Below are 12,764 nucleotides of genomic sequence, written 5' to 3'. Positions count from 1 at the left end.
AATGAAAGGCGGCTAGCGACGGGAAAATAAGCCAATCAGACACTGATAATGAGAGAGGAAACAAGGCTATAGGAAGTGACGCTGGGATTTGCTCTGGCGTTTTGTAGCATCCTTATTCAGTATGAGTCAGCCTCAGCAGGGCCAGCGCAGGCCTAGCCTTCAGCTTGAATATGGAGCGAGACACATCTCGCAGAGCCGCAATGAGGGTCCAAGCGGAGACCCCAAGCGTTAGCAGTGCAACCCCGATGGTGCTCAGACAATTTCGTGACTCATTCGGGAAGAGATTATATGACTCACTGATCTTCTGTCCAGTGTTTATATGTATATAAGCGGGCTCGTTCCTCTCAGTGACAATTCTTTCCCGCGAATCTCCAGAGGCACCATGGAGAATTACGATCTACTTATTGTTGCCGATGCGACGGAATCAATGCACGATTACCTTAAGGCATTGAATACCTCCCTGCCCCAAATAATATCTATCTCTGCTCTAACCGGCTGTTTTTCGCGGCTCGGCGTGATCGCCTATCGTGACTATGATTCCAAGGGACTGGTTAGTTTCTCAGGTTGGCTCGAGTTGTCTTTAGCAAAAGAGTCCACAAAACAACCAGATGTTGTCACCTTCACAAAGTCGCTTAAAGCAAAACAAGGCGGGGACTATCCAGAAGCCGCAAAAACAGCCCTGGCCAAGGCCTACACAGTAATGCGACCGGAAGCGAAGACAATCATCCTTCTCTACACGGATGCTCCGCCGCATGGAACCATTCCCATAACAGATTGGTCCATGAACTGCGAGGCGGAAATAAAGGCCCTTTCAAATCCTGGCTCATATGACGGCTTTGGTCCTTCATTCCTGGATTGGGTGTCAGCGGCGAAAACACTGGCGAGTGGGGAGAAACAGGCACAGGTGTTTGCGCTGCTAGAGTGTGACATCTTCCCACATTGTGGCACTTACTACAACTTCCTCTGTGCGATGACGGGCGGAGCATGCATCCGGTTGGAAGATTCTAAGCCCGAGTCAATATCCAAGTTGACTATTGAGCTGCTGCTAGCTTGGATGGGGGTGGAGAAGCCCAGTTTGGACAATGTCGATATCCAGCTGTCCGGATGCTGGTCCACTTATGTCTCGACGGAAGGGATGAGCAATCTCAGTAGTGAAATGGACCCCGAAACAGAGAGGTTCTTCCCTATGCCTTACACCCGTGACACGCCAGTGCTAGAGAACATTGCCGAAGTCGCGCTTAGCACTAGTGTGCTAAAAACCCTGCCCAGGAAGCCGACTCCTGCCGAAAGCCCAATCATGCGTTGGGGTACTGACCCCCGATATAGGGACTTTGCGTCAAAACATTTGATGCAGATCATAACGAAGGATATATGTGCCATCGCTATCAACCCGGTTTTTGGGGCTCTGTGGCGGGCTATCTGCAAGGACAGAACATACGCTGGACGGAACGACCTGGTCAATGCGTTCAGTAAAGCTGTTGGCGATATTTGTGACCAAGAAGAGAAGACCGCGATGCAAAGGTGGCTGGATGAGTCGTATAATTCCTCGGTAGAGATACAAGGGATCATAGACAACGTATCGGAAGCAGACCGGTTCCCTTGCATATTTCTCGATCCGACAATGAGATTCGCAAGTGACGCTGCAAACGGCGAGAGTATCGAAGGCCTGAGCAGAGGCGAGCTCCTCGAAATTTCCAGGTCCTGCGATCCCCGGATTCTGCGCCGACTGGGCCGCGTACTCACCCGACTGACGTATGTGGAGGACATTGTAGACATGCCTGAACATATCACACAGTCGAGAACGGACCAAGTACGATTAATCCCACTTGCGTTGGTAACAGAGAAGTATAACCATCAGTTCTGGAAAGTCATGCTCCATACTCTAGTCTCCGGCACAGAGTTGACTGCCAGGGCTGCCGCGCTCCTCGCCGCGCTTAGCATCCGGATGGGCGTTACCTTTCTCGCTGCAGCTGCAGAGTCCGAGATGCTGAGGTACAAGGATAGCTGGAACAACGTTGAAGTGTCGGAAACCTGGGCAATCAGTTGCTTAAGACTGTTGCTGGATGCTGACCGGACGTACCGAAAGACTCGTACGGAACCAGAAAAGCCAGCAGGGCTGCTGTGGGAGTCTGACGTGGCTTTTTTCGAACGGCTGTTAGACTTCAAGGCCCTCGAGCATAACCTCGACACCCCATTGACTGCTCGAATCCCATGGACACCTGAAAAGGCAGTTTACCCTATTGGACCCCTGATGACTTGTCAACTGTGCCAATATCCTCGCTCCGTTACCATAATGGGCCCTGGCGCCAAGTGTGGTGTTTGTTTAGGGCAGGATTATACGGAGCCAGACAAGGCTCGTATCAAAATAGGAGCCTCGCATGGCACAACCTCGACGTCAGATGCCACGTGGGTTGAATGCAATGTACCTTCATGCAGGGCTCAGTATACTGTCTACAACGTCGAAGCGCTTCGGGTTCGTCCGAAATGTCACTACTGCCGACGGTTGGCCGTGCAGAAGGCCGGGGACAAGAGTCTTGTAGCACCCTTGGTTGAGTGCAGCATATGTACCAGCCGCATGATCTGGCCAGAAGAATACCAACCAGAATCATTTGACGCGTCGTTGTTCGTCTGTCCCGCGTGTGAGTCTGGGCGGAAGACAACCATTGAGTTATTAGTATCGGCAAAAGCCCTTTCAATTGAGAACGGCACGTCATGGCTGGCAAAAGACTCGAAGAGGCCTGATGAATCTCCGTTCACCAACCGGTCAGTGTATCACACGGTATCAACGATGGGAACCGATGAGTTCATGAGCCGCATCACAATATTTCCTCATCGCGAGGTCCCGCTAACACAGCGAGGAAAAGTAATTCTAAATACCAATGAGCTAATAACGACCCTCAAGGAGCTTGTTGCCAGTGGGGAGGCGAAAAAGGTGGACTGCACTCTCTGTTTCTCGTCATTCTGGCCGTCCGCCCTGGTCCCAGCTTGCGGTCGCCGTGGATGTCTTCAGCGCATCTGCACCACCTGCATGGCGTCCTGGTATGGAGGCAACGCATCAGGGTCGATTATAAACACCGCTGCCCTTGTATGCCCGTTCTGTCGGCGCCTCCCGGTTCCAACCACCTTGACTAAATATGGTAGAGGGATCCACGCGGTTAAAGACCTGAATCGGGCGATCGAGAATCAAGGAATGTGGATCTACGCATGGTGTTCGGTCTGTTCTACTGCACAGGAATTCATGGCTCGAGACTGCGCCCGCGGCATGCCGCCAGAACTTCAGGACTGGCAGTGCGAGAGCTGTCTAGCGGAGCTGCAGAGCGTCGATGCCGATGAAGATGCTGACGCTACCCGCATTAGCAAGATCAAGCCGTGTCCCAAGTGTGGGACAATGACAGAGAAGATATCCGGGTGTGGACATATTACTTGCCCGGTGGAGGGCTGCGGCATCGACTGGTGTTATTTCTGTGGGAAGGAGGTCGCAAATGGTATCTACGACCATATGAGGAAAGCTCATGGCGGGATATACGGGGAGGAGTTTGAAGATTGATGATTGAATTTGTTTTATGATGTACTGATCGCTTTACAGCTTTTTACTGAATCAGACTGATGTCCTCAAAATCCCTAGATTGTCCTTGTATATGCTTATAATATTCTATCCCTGTAATCCGCAGAATAGTACCGCCATTGAGACGCTATGACATGACGCGTGGACGCACTAGGGACAGTCGCGCGCACGTTGTGTGCGTGTGTGTGTGTGTGTGTGTGTTTTAGGGGAGAAGCAGTCTCTGGAGGAGGGTAAGCGATTGACAGAACATGATTTGTATTGACCAGCTTCTAACTAGGTGTCCCAGTCTAATATGTGTGCGGCAGTTGGCTTGTTGGTGAAAAGGAAGTCAGACTTCAGCTTCAGCTTACTTGCCCTCAAAGCTCGCGGTCTTCCGTTCGCAGCCTTTTTGTTTCCACCTCCCTTCTGCTGCTTTACTGCCGGCGCATACGTGAATTGTGGCTGCACGATAGTCAACATAAACGTCGTCCCGCAATGAACGTCCTCGTCAAAGTGATCCTGCGGCCCCGGTTTAGATATCCCTCCAGCAGGCCCCATCGGTTCTCTGGGCCCCATTTATCGTCAAGCTTCAGACACACCGTCCCGGTTCCCAGGGTCGAGGATTCGGCATTGACCCTAGTGAACTAATCCGTTCCTCTATAAACGCACCAATTTACCCAGTCGTATGTGTATCAAAATATTTAGCCACCGCGTCACCAACCAGATCCCGTCGCGACCTGGTCAGTCGGTTGGCGTCGGCGGCCTAGCAGACATATTTGACGCCGTGGGATGTGCCAAGAGGATGAAACAGTCTTTTTTTGGTCTTGCGAGAATGATAGTGAGGACTCTTGGATCTCAGACGATAATGGGGATTTTATCATGTATATAAGAAAGGACAGAAGATTGGGCTGATGAGTCTAAATCGTAGTCTGGGTTGAAGTCGTACCAGCCTGTATAGGCGTCGACGAGGACACCGAGGAGGACAATGGTATAGTAGATTGGCCTGAGTAGCGGCATTGTGGGCTGGTAATCTGCAAAGGTAAGGGCTGCTGGCTGGTTTTACGGAAAGAGCTCCAGAGATGGAAGTGGATTGATGAATGAAGGGAGGAATGAGAAGAAGGTGAGATACTACAAGGTTCCTGGGATGCATAAGTTAGCCTGCACCAGCTGGGCTGGTCGTTGATGCCCCGACTCAGAAAATGTGGAAAACATGGATGTTGACCCTTGTTGGTTGGCCGGTATGGGGGCAGGCAGTGTCAGAGACCCATGGTCATTTCTGAGCCACGATGCCTAAATCCTCAACTACGCCGAGCTAAGCCCCTGCAGAGGGCAGTATGCTCCGACTAATAACTAAGCCATGTGACTACAGGCCACGTTCTTTCTCGTCAATTGGCTGGATAGAACATATTTGGCGAGAGGGAAACCTCGATATCGATGTTCTCGACAGGAGAAGTCTTACCAGCTCACATTGACCCCAGCCAGAGCGCAGCATGACTCCTGCATACCTGTGTCATGGAGAAACCTTATACGGAGACAAATTGACCCGTGTGTTATTCGTCGAGCTTATTGTGAAGACTCCCCTTATATAATATGGGTGACGAGGGTGGATGCCAACGTATCCTACTAGCAACGGCAAAGTAGATACGCCAATTGGGTGAGCGTGCACGTTTACTCAGTTAACTAAGAGATAGCCACTGCATGAGGTGCTTGTGCAAGTTGCTTGTTTGCTTTCTGAGCTTTGTTTATCGAGTCTGCATTGATCATGTCTACGGGGCCCAGTACTAGCATTGTAGATCGCCACTTCGAACCTATGCAGCCACAAATCTTAAAATAGAACCAGCTCTTCTACTTCAGCGACCGCACCAGCTCTTCGAAGGCAGACTGTATTTCGAGGTCGATTAAGGATCAGTCATCTCCTGAGCATTTCCTACTTGATCGCAAGTGCTGAATGCACACTGGCGTTGGCTTCGCTGACCTAATGTAGGCGAGATATCCTTGAGTTGATTTCTATTTTACTATGCATTCTCGTACGTAAATCGGATCAGCTGTTCAAACAGATTGTTTTCCATTTTTGTCATGTAGAGATAATGGCAGTTGATGCCGGACTATCGTTTAGTTTTCTCTCAGTGTAGAGAGTTATAATGATATCTATTTTGACGGCGCCGATCAGGATTCTAATAGTATCGACCTCATTGCCTGACCCTGTCCAAAGATGTCCGTAAACCCCGCGGCGACACTCGAACGGCTTTGCCATTCTCACCAACGTGAAACACAAACTCGTCTATCCCAACCGAGCCGTAAACCTGTCCGTCAACCGTCAACCACGTTAGGCAAGTCCTTGTCATAGGCCCTGCTCCAACTGGGATTGGATGGGAAACGACACTGCGGAACGAGACCAAGTTCTCAGAGCTCCGTCCACATTGAGCTGGGCTCCTCAGTCCAGTTGGATACAGCCGGACATCGATATCCTCGTACGGGCCTCCCCATTGCAACATATTCATTGATTTCATCAGATCCTTCCCGTTACTTCGCCATTCTGTAACCTTTAGACCGGGACCATCGTCGGTTATGATCGTTAAGGCGTCGTCCCCTGAGGTATATGTTCCCGCAAATCGGGGGTGTGCTTCCTCCTTGCCGGCCGCGTCAAGAGCAGCGATTACAGTCGTCGAAATAAGGTCGCCTAGCGCCCATACGGCGTTGTGTGTCCCCTGTCCGGCGGCCAGGACCGTGAACCCGACATCGTGTTCAGGAGAGAGGCCCATCATTGACGAGTAGCTACCGAGGTCTCCAGATTTCGTGTAGAGGTCGATCATTCGCGGCTCGCTCAGAGTAAATATTTCCCACGGGGCACCGACTGAGAAGGCCGGATCAGCAGTGTGAGCCCTTGGTTTTAGCCATTTTCTAGTTAGCGTAGGGGATAGGAGTTCGCTGTTGAGGATGGCGCGGCCCAGAACGCTCATGTCCTTCGTTGAGGAATAGATTCCTCCGGTCCTATTTTCGTGAGTCTGTGTCAATACCCCTTCGAGGAGTACCTACGGAATTATGTTACCTAGGTCAGTATCCCAGACGGTTATGTTTGGGAGCCCTGGTATTATTCCCTGATCGTTCGTGGGTTTGTTGGATGAAGACCGCGTCAGATTGAGGCGTTCGATTAAGCGCTCCTCAAGGAGTTTTTCGTAGCTCTGGCCCGTCAACATTTCGAGTAGGTACCCCAGCACCACAAACCCATCGTTGGAGTATATCGGCATTGACGAGACAGGCACAACTGGATGTCTGCTCATCATCCCCCTGAAGAATTCTAGATCCGCCTTAGAACGGACAGCCGTCTTTACTGGAGACCTCCTACCTACGTTCTCTATCACACGATGGCTCATGACCGCACTCCAGGACTTCCTTCTGCTGCAAGGATGGGAATCCGAGTTGCTCCATAAGAGCAGTAGTCGCAGCGTGATCACCGAGACCATCTGTTACAATCATCAGCTGACATGTCAGGCTCAAATCACTACTTTGCTACTGACATGATCTCTCCAACCCGGCCGTATGGCTGACAAGATCTCCAATGGTCACATCTTCCCAGTGGACATGATCGATTTCGTTCAGACCACTGTCTAGCACTTCGATAGCGTGTTCCACCTCTGGGAAATACTTCCGCACCGGCTCATGGAGCAATGCCTCGCCAGTTTCCATCAGAAGCAGCAGAACTGTCCATATCTTCGAACAACTGCCGATTCGAAACACAGTATCTCCATCAATGCGGTTAACCCCAAGAATATTGTTTCGCGCCGATGTTGCTGTGTGGTAATATTCAAGCAGTGGTTTTGAGTCTCGCGCACTGTAAACTTGAACCGCGAACGAGGTCAGGTCTTGGTCTATGGCCGTAGGCAAAGAGGCATTTGCAGGGTACAGGATTTCGTGCAGTGACTCTGTGAAGTTGTGAGTAGCCTGCTTCATAGCCGCACTTTCGCCTGGCCTCTGCGCAGCCGGAAAGATAGGTCCCCCAAGCGGACATATCTTGATTTGCGCAGCAGCGTACGCGGCAAGAACTGACAAAAGCAGGATGCACCGCATGAGCGAGTAAGGATACGGCGATCTGATCCCACGACTCAAAACAGTACTGAACGGTTTAATGAAGTAAAGCGAGAGATGTGCCAGTCGCTCCTTCCTATATTTACTTCGAAAGTGGCCACTTATCCCTAGCACCGCCCACCTCGCTTTCGGGGTTCCAGCCACCGCAAGTGAGCGCAGCGCGCATCACAGACATCTTGCGTTTGTCCCAGCCCAAAAAAGGCATCATCATGGTTGATCCATGCATGTATACCTCACCAGAAAATTACCAATCCTCCGGCCCGCGCCGTAGTTCTTTGTTCGATGAGACTGCTTTCCTCGGCGCGGTCAGCTGCATAAAAGTTGCTCTTTGACACTCATGGTCACCGTAAAACACTCGGGTCTGTTCGGTCAGTAGGACGGTGATGAGGAACTCCGTCGTACTTGGCTGAGGTCGTTCTTCAGATGTTCTAGTAGAAAATACCAAGAAGCCACGCGGAGCAGAGTTTGTTTTCCCATTTAAAGTTGACTTTACTCTCGCTCTAGTTCGACGTTTGGACGCATTCGGTGTTCGCGATGGGAATGATGCGGTCAGCTCTCGCATGTATGCCGTACCCTGTCTTCTATTAGTTTGGGCTATATACCGTTTTTACCTTGAGCACACAGTGAGTGGCCGTAATTCTAGCTGCTCCTTTTTAACCTGTCCAGCGCCCACGCCATTTACTTTAGACTCTCAGCTCTGCGCGGCACTCCCAGGAGAGAGCAGTCTCCGCTACGGCTACTGATGCATTACTTTTTGAGTTGCGCCACCCGCCAGCCCTAATTTTATACTTTATGGGTCTACGGCTACAGTGCTAGCGACTAGTACCGCATTCACTAGCTATTTTGTGTATAGACCGTGCGAAACCTGACTTCAATCTCTTCCTTAACGAGACTCTCCACAAGCTCGCCAGAATTGGATACAATATCTCCTAATTCGGCCGAGATGGCGGTGGTGTCACGAGTATAGCTTTCTATTTACATTTACAATGAGCGCTCTACACCAACTCAAACACAAACATCTGCAAACGCGCCAGCACGCTTAGTTCTCGTTTCTATGACGATAGAATACAAATGTGCATATGTACAGCTTAGCAATAAACTATTACTGCTCCAGGTTACAGGTTGTAGGTATGCTCATGGATATTGATTGTCTCCACAGTCCAGGTCTTGCCACCGTCGCTTGAACTGAACTCGGTAGAGTCGGCCTCGGTTAGAACAAGGGTGTCCTTGAAGGTGGTGTCTTCTGAGTCAAGGATGATTGTCGTGTCGAGGTATTCTGCAGAATTAGTATTGCGCATGAAGGATGGGGAAGGGAACAAGAGCTTACGATGCGCCGCAACAGTGGTGCTCTCACACGCGTCGTCCTGACATTCGACGGCCGTGCCCCAGCCCTGAGCTTGTCCGGAGCCTGTCGATGTCAGTATCTCTAGCACTATGGTTATAGTTGTGGTAACGTACTTGTCGATAATGTAGACACAGACTCCCCGTTGATGTAGACGGTTTGGTCGTACTCGCCCGTACTGTCGTTGTAAACATAGTGCATGGTGAGCTTGTCGCCCTCGTTGGCAGGGACATCGGTTCCGCCGAGTTGTTCGCCTGATATGAATTAGCGGTTGTATGTTTGTGGCCAGTAAAAGTGGAATTATCAAGGGAGAAAAAGGTATGAATATGTACCAACATACCCTGCAGCGTACTGGCCCAGGTACACCACTGCCCTTCACTGGCACCGCAGTTCCTGCATTCGTTGTTATTAGTGTGGACTGTCATGCAAGGGGAAGAAACCAACGTACGCATTGGGGTCTGAGAACGAAACTGCCAACGCCTGAATCAGATCGCCGCCGCTTGTGCCCATCCCAGGCCAGAGCGCAAGACGATCTTTGAGACCAGGCGTCTTGGGGAGAACAAGGGTGGTATTTGCCTCACGGATCCATGACTGAGTCGGACCGAGGGAGAAGGCAGGTCCGAACCCTACGGTTGATTGCGCGGTTGCGCATGCAAGGAGGGAGAGGAGTGCGAGAGCTGCACTGGAGTTGGTGCGTGGGCTTGCAGATGGGATGGTGCAACGCATTGTGACAGTGTTGGCTGGAGGGCGTGTTACTTGGCCGGTTGTGTGGTGAAAGCTCACGTATGGTAGACTGGTGGTTATTCGAGTTTGACAGTCGAGTGGGAGGGAGAAGGATCGGCGGTTTTTATACGAAGCCACGCCAGGCAGAACACTTATTACTAGAGGTTCAGGAGTCCTGTCGAGGTTGAAACAAGCTGAAACACAAGACGGAGATATCGAGTATGAGGGCTGGGAAGTGGCCCGTTTCAGGGGGTCTCTGTCTACCGTCCCGGTGGGTCCAGATGAGCTTGAGTCAGATCCAGTCTGTGTATGGCTGATGGCGGAATCCGCGGTGGGGTTTCTCCAGGTGCTTGTTTGTGGCTATGGGCGTTTCATATAGAGGCTTATTTATGGTACGTTCGGAGGCCCAGCTCCGTATTAGCTAAGGGGGGGACGGACCTCCAGGCCATATCCGTACTCAATTTTCATCTTGAATGCACACGCCGATATCACCTCTCTTCTGGAAAGCACCGGAGTCTGCTTAGAGCGTCTACAGAGTAGATAGTGGATGCGTATAGTGCTTTGCCCGGGTCCCCAGTCAGCCGGGAGATTGTCCCATGCGTCTACTCAATGCTCGCATTTTCCTACGTCGAAGTTATCATCCACATCTTCAATTTGATAATCGGAAAGAGCAGACATTCTAAGCCGAGTACTAATGGGCTATGGTAGGCAGAACGGCAGTCTTAACCCCGAACCTCCTGCCCAAAACAATATAATGGGCAATGGTGATTGCAGCCCTAAATGCCAGCAGATCACCGCCTTCAATCGCCTTGTTGACCAGCTCGCTAGTCTTCTCCCAATCCAAAAACCCCAGCATCTCGACGTTCTCCTTCGTCACCAACTCCTTCAGCTTCTTGTGCATCGCGCCCTCGACCGAATATCACACTGGCCCCAGATACGGTTATTTTGTCCGGTTATAGACTTCCTCGGTGACGAAGGGCTTGACAGCCTCGCGGAGAATATGCTTCTCTCTGAATTTCCCTGTCGTGTAGTCGTATTTCAATTTAAGGGCTGGCGGGTGGGAGTTTGCGTACTCTGTAAGGTGGTGGTCGAGGAACGCAGGGCGGGATTCAATTCGGTACGCCATGTCGACGTTATCGTCTAAACATCGGAGAAGGGAGTTTGGGAATGCGACTTTCGTCCAGACATACTCGGACGTATGCAGCGGATGCCAGGACCCCGTCATATTCTGGCGTGTCTTGCCGTCTAACGAGTCGACAAACACGGTTTGCGCATCACTGGTGTTGAGCTTTCCTTCTCCGTCGCCCAAGACACGTAGAAGAGTGGCAGAGAGTTGGCGAAAGGTCCAGCGATGGAGGTATTGTTCATGTCTTCGTTGTCGAAGCAAGAGTAGGCGGCACGGCCCATTTGTTTCCTACCATGTGCTTCGTTGGTATTTGTTGGATGGCGAGCTCGTGTGCCTGAGGAGTGTAGTCGTCCGGAAGCCAAGATTCATCGAGTTCAAGTAGAAATTCGGATTGAAGTTGAAAGTAGCCTGCAAAGTGTTCGTCTGATCCCTCACCTAGGAATACTGTAAAAAGGGCTGTGCCGCCGTTTATTGTTCTCATTTTCGTGGGCTCAATGAGCAACTACACTCTTCCATTCGTTAGCCACGCGAAGGAAAACGCACAGGCTGTGCCACGGCAGACAGACAGACATGAGTGTCATGCGGCATTTGTATATTGAGCATATTTCCCTTGTCAAATGACCGATAGGCTCCCAGAATCTTATGACAGTAGCTGAAGGCGAGAACGAGTTCTGAGGGATCGGGAATGGAATGTTTTGACCTGGGAGGGTGGTGAAGACATGGTTAAGAAGTTGAATTGCTCTTTGTATCTTGATGCAGGCAACCTGCTGTGTGCTCGTGTAGGTTAATGGGTGGTCTGTTGGCGTTCGTGGTGTATGGAACAGAACGAACTATGAGGTGGCCAGCCTGTTCTTGAAGCATTTCTTCGTAATAGCACTTACCACATTACTATCTAGAGACCATTTGACTGGGACAAATTGAGGCTTCTGTTGTTCTGTGGGATATTTAATTAGTTTCATTGTCTTTAATTCCATACTCGAGCCGCTAGTCGCTGCCATACTCTTTGTCTCCAGACAAGATGTTGTTTCAGATCTGAACTTGTCAAGTTCCTCACTGGACAGAAACCGAAAGGCTCCAGGTTGTTAGTTCTTCTCGACTGTACCAGAACCATGCAACCTTGGAATCCTGTGAATAGGCGCATAAAACCGACCTCGAATACTACTTACCATTCTCTGGCTCAAACGTGCGGACTCACTGAATGCCATTTTATCCACTCGCAAAGATAGTCCAGTTGTTGACTGTATCTAGCCAGGACTATCGCGAGTCATAGTTCCTGGAAGAAGGTGACTCGGATTCTGATGGTATACCGATGACGAGTTTTCTAATGTCTACGCTGATGTGGACGCCTCTTGAGCCGGCATTTCGAAAGGCCATGAGGCTAAAGATATAGAAGAGATGTCATGCTTGATATTTTCTAGGTAACTGTGGTCTTATATGCACTTGTAACAGCTCGAAATATGAAGTATCAATTTGAGATTATAGAGGTTGTTCTTTTATGGTTTAGAGCAGACTAATCAATGGCGTATACATGAAGATAGCGTGGATCCTTTTCTGCGGCAAAGGCAGGCCACACCATCTGAATTTCTATGCCATAACTACGCGCAGAGGGAACCCAAGGCAGATTGGCAAGTATATCGTATATGCCCCTGTCATCATTGAGTCTTTCGCTGTAGCCCGTTAGTGACATCCCAACTAACCAAAAAAGCACGTCGTATCCCTAAGCTAGCGCGTCGAATCGCATACTGAACTGGGAATAGCATGCGCAGCCCCAGAGAATGGGCCTCGGGGCTGAATCGTAACAAGCACTAATCTAAACCCAATGAAGCAGTCAATTCGTAAGCTAGCATCTGGCGTGGCGGATTCCAGCCAATAATTTCGCTTGCTTGTTTGTGGGTCATTGCTTGTGCATTTTGGCTTTCAGTGGCCTCGTACCCTCAGCCTCA

General features: G+C 50.5%; 4 protein-coding genes across 4 annotated transcripts, besides 1 other annotated feature; 1 reads left to right on the top strand and 3 right to left on the bottom strand.

Annotated features, from left to right (window-relative positions):
- Positions 1–12,764: part of a sequence feature (contig 1.172 1..523550(1)) that runs on past both edges of the window.
- Positions 383–3,591, top strand: ANIA_09320 (uncharacterized protein; the record flags this gene model as incomplete). Its single annotated transcript, XM_677497.2, has 1 exon — positions 383–3,591. The coding sequence occupies one exon, from the start codon at positions 383–385 to the stop codon at positions 3,545–3,547; it is 3,165 nt and encodes a 1,054-aa protein (XP_682589.1). The 3' UTR covers positions 3,548–3,591.
- Positions 3,839–4,561, bottom strand: ANIA_09319 (uncharacterized protein; the record flags this gene model as incomplete). Its single annotated transcript, XM_677496.1, has 3 exons — positions 3,839–4,063; positions 4,144–4,180; positions 4,491–4,561. 3 exons carry the CDS (start codon positions 4,559–4,561, stop codon positions 3,839–3,841), a joined length of 333 nt encoding a protein of 110 aa, XP_682588.1.
- ANIA_09318 (serine hydrolase domain-containing protein) lies at positions 5,734–8,192 on the bottom strand (the record flags this gene model as incomplete). The annotated part of the gene is made up of 5 exons (XM_677495.1): positions 5,734–6,535; positions 6,581–6,890; positions 6,922–7,008; positions 7,063–7,706; positions 7,879–8,192. 5 exons carry the CDS (start codon positions 8,190–8,192, stop codon positions 5,734–5,736), a joined length of 2,157 nt encoding a protein of 718 aa, XP_682587.1.
- ANIA_09317 (uncharacterized protein) lies at positions 8,746–12,026 on the bottom strand (the record flags this gene model as incomplete). Its single annotated transcript, XM_677494.1, has 10 exons — positions 8,746–8,906; positions 8,958–9,038; positions 9,089–9,226; positions 9,313–9,365; positions 9,421–10,055; positions 10,134–10,224; positions 10,430–10,602; positions 10,657–11,109; positions 11,703–11,755; positions 12,017–12,026. The coding sequence occupies 10 exons, from the start codon at positions 12,024–12,026 to the stop codon at positions 8,746–8,748; spliced, it is 1,848 nt and encodes a 615-aa protein (XP_682586.1).

Source organism: Aspergillus nidulans, chromosome VIII, assembly GCF_000011425.1.
Source record: "Aspergillus nidulans FGSC A4 chromosome VIII".
Classification (NCBI taxonomy): domain Eukaryota; kingdom Fungi; phylum Ascomycota; class Eurotiomycetes; order Eurotiales; family Aspergillaceae; genus Aspergillus; species Aspergillus nidulans.
Note: the sequence above shows the minus strand (reverse complement) of the source record. Positions and strands in the feature narration are given on the sequence as shown.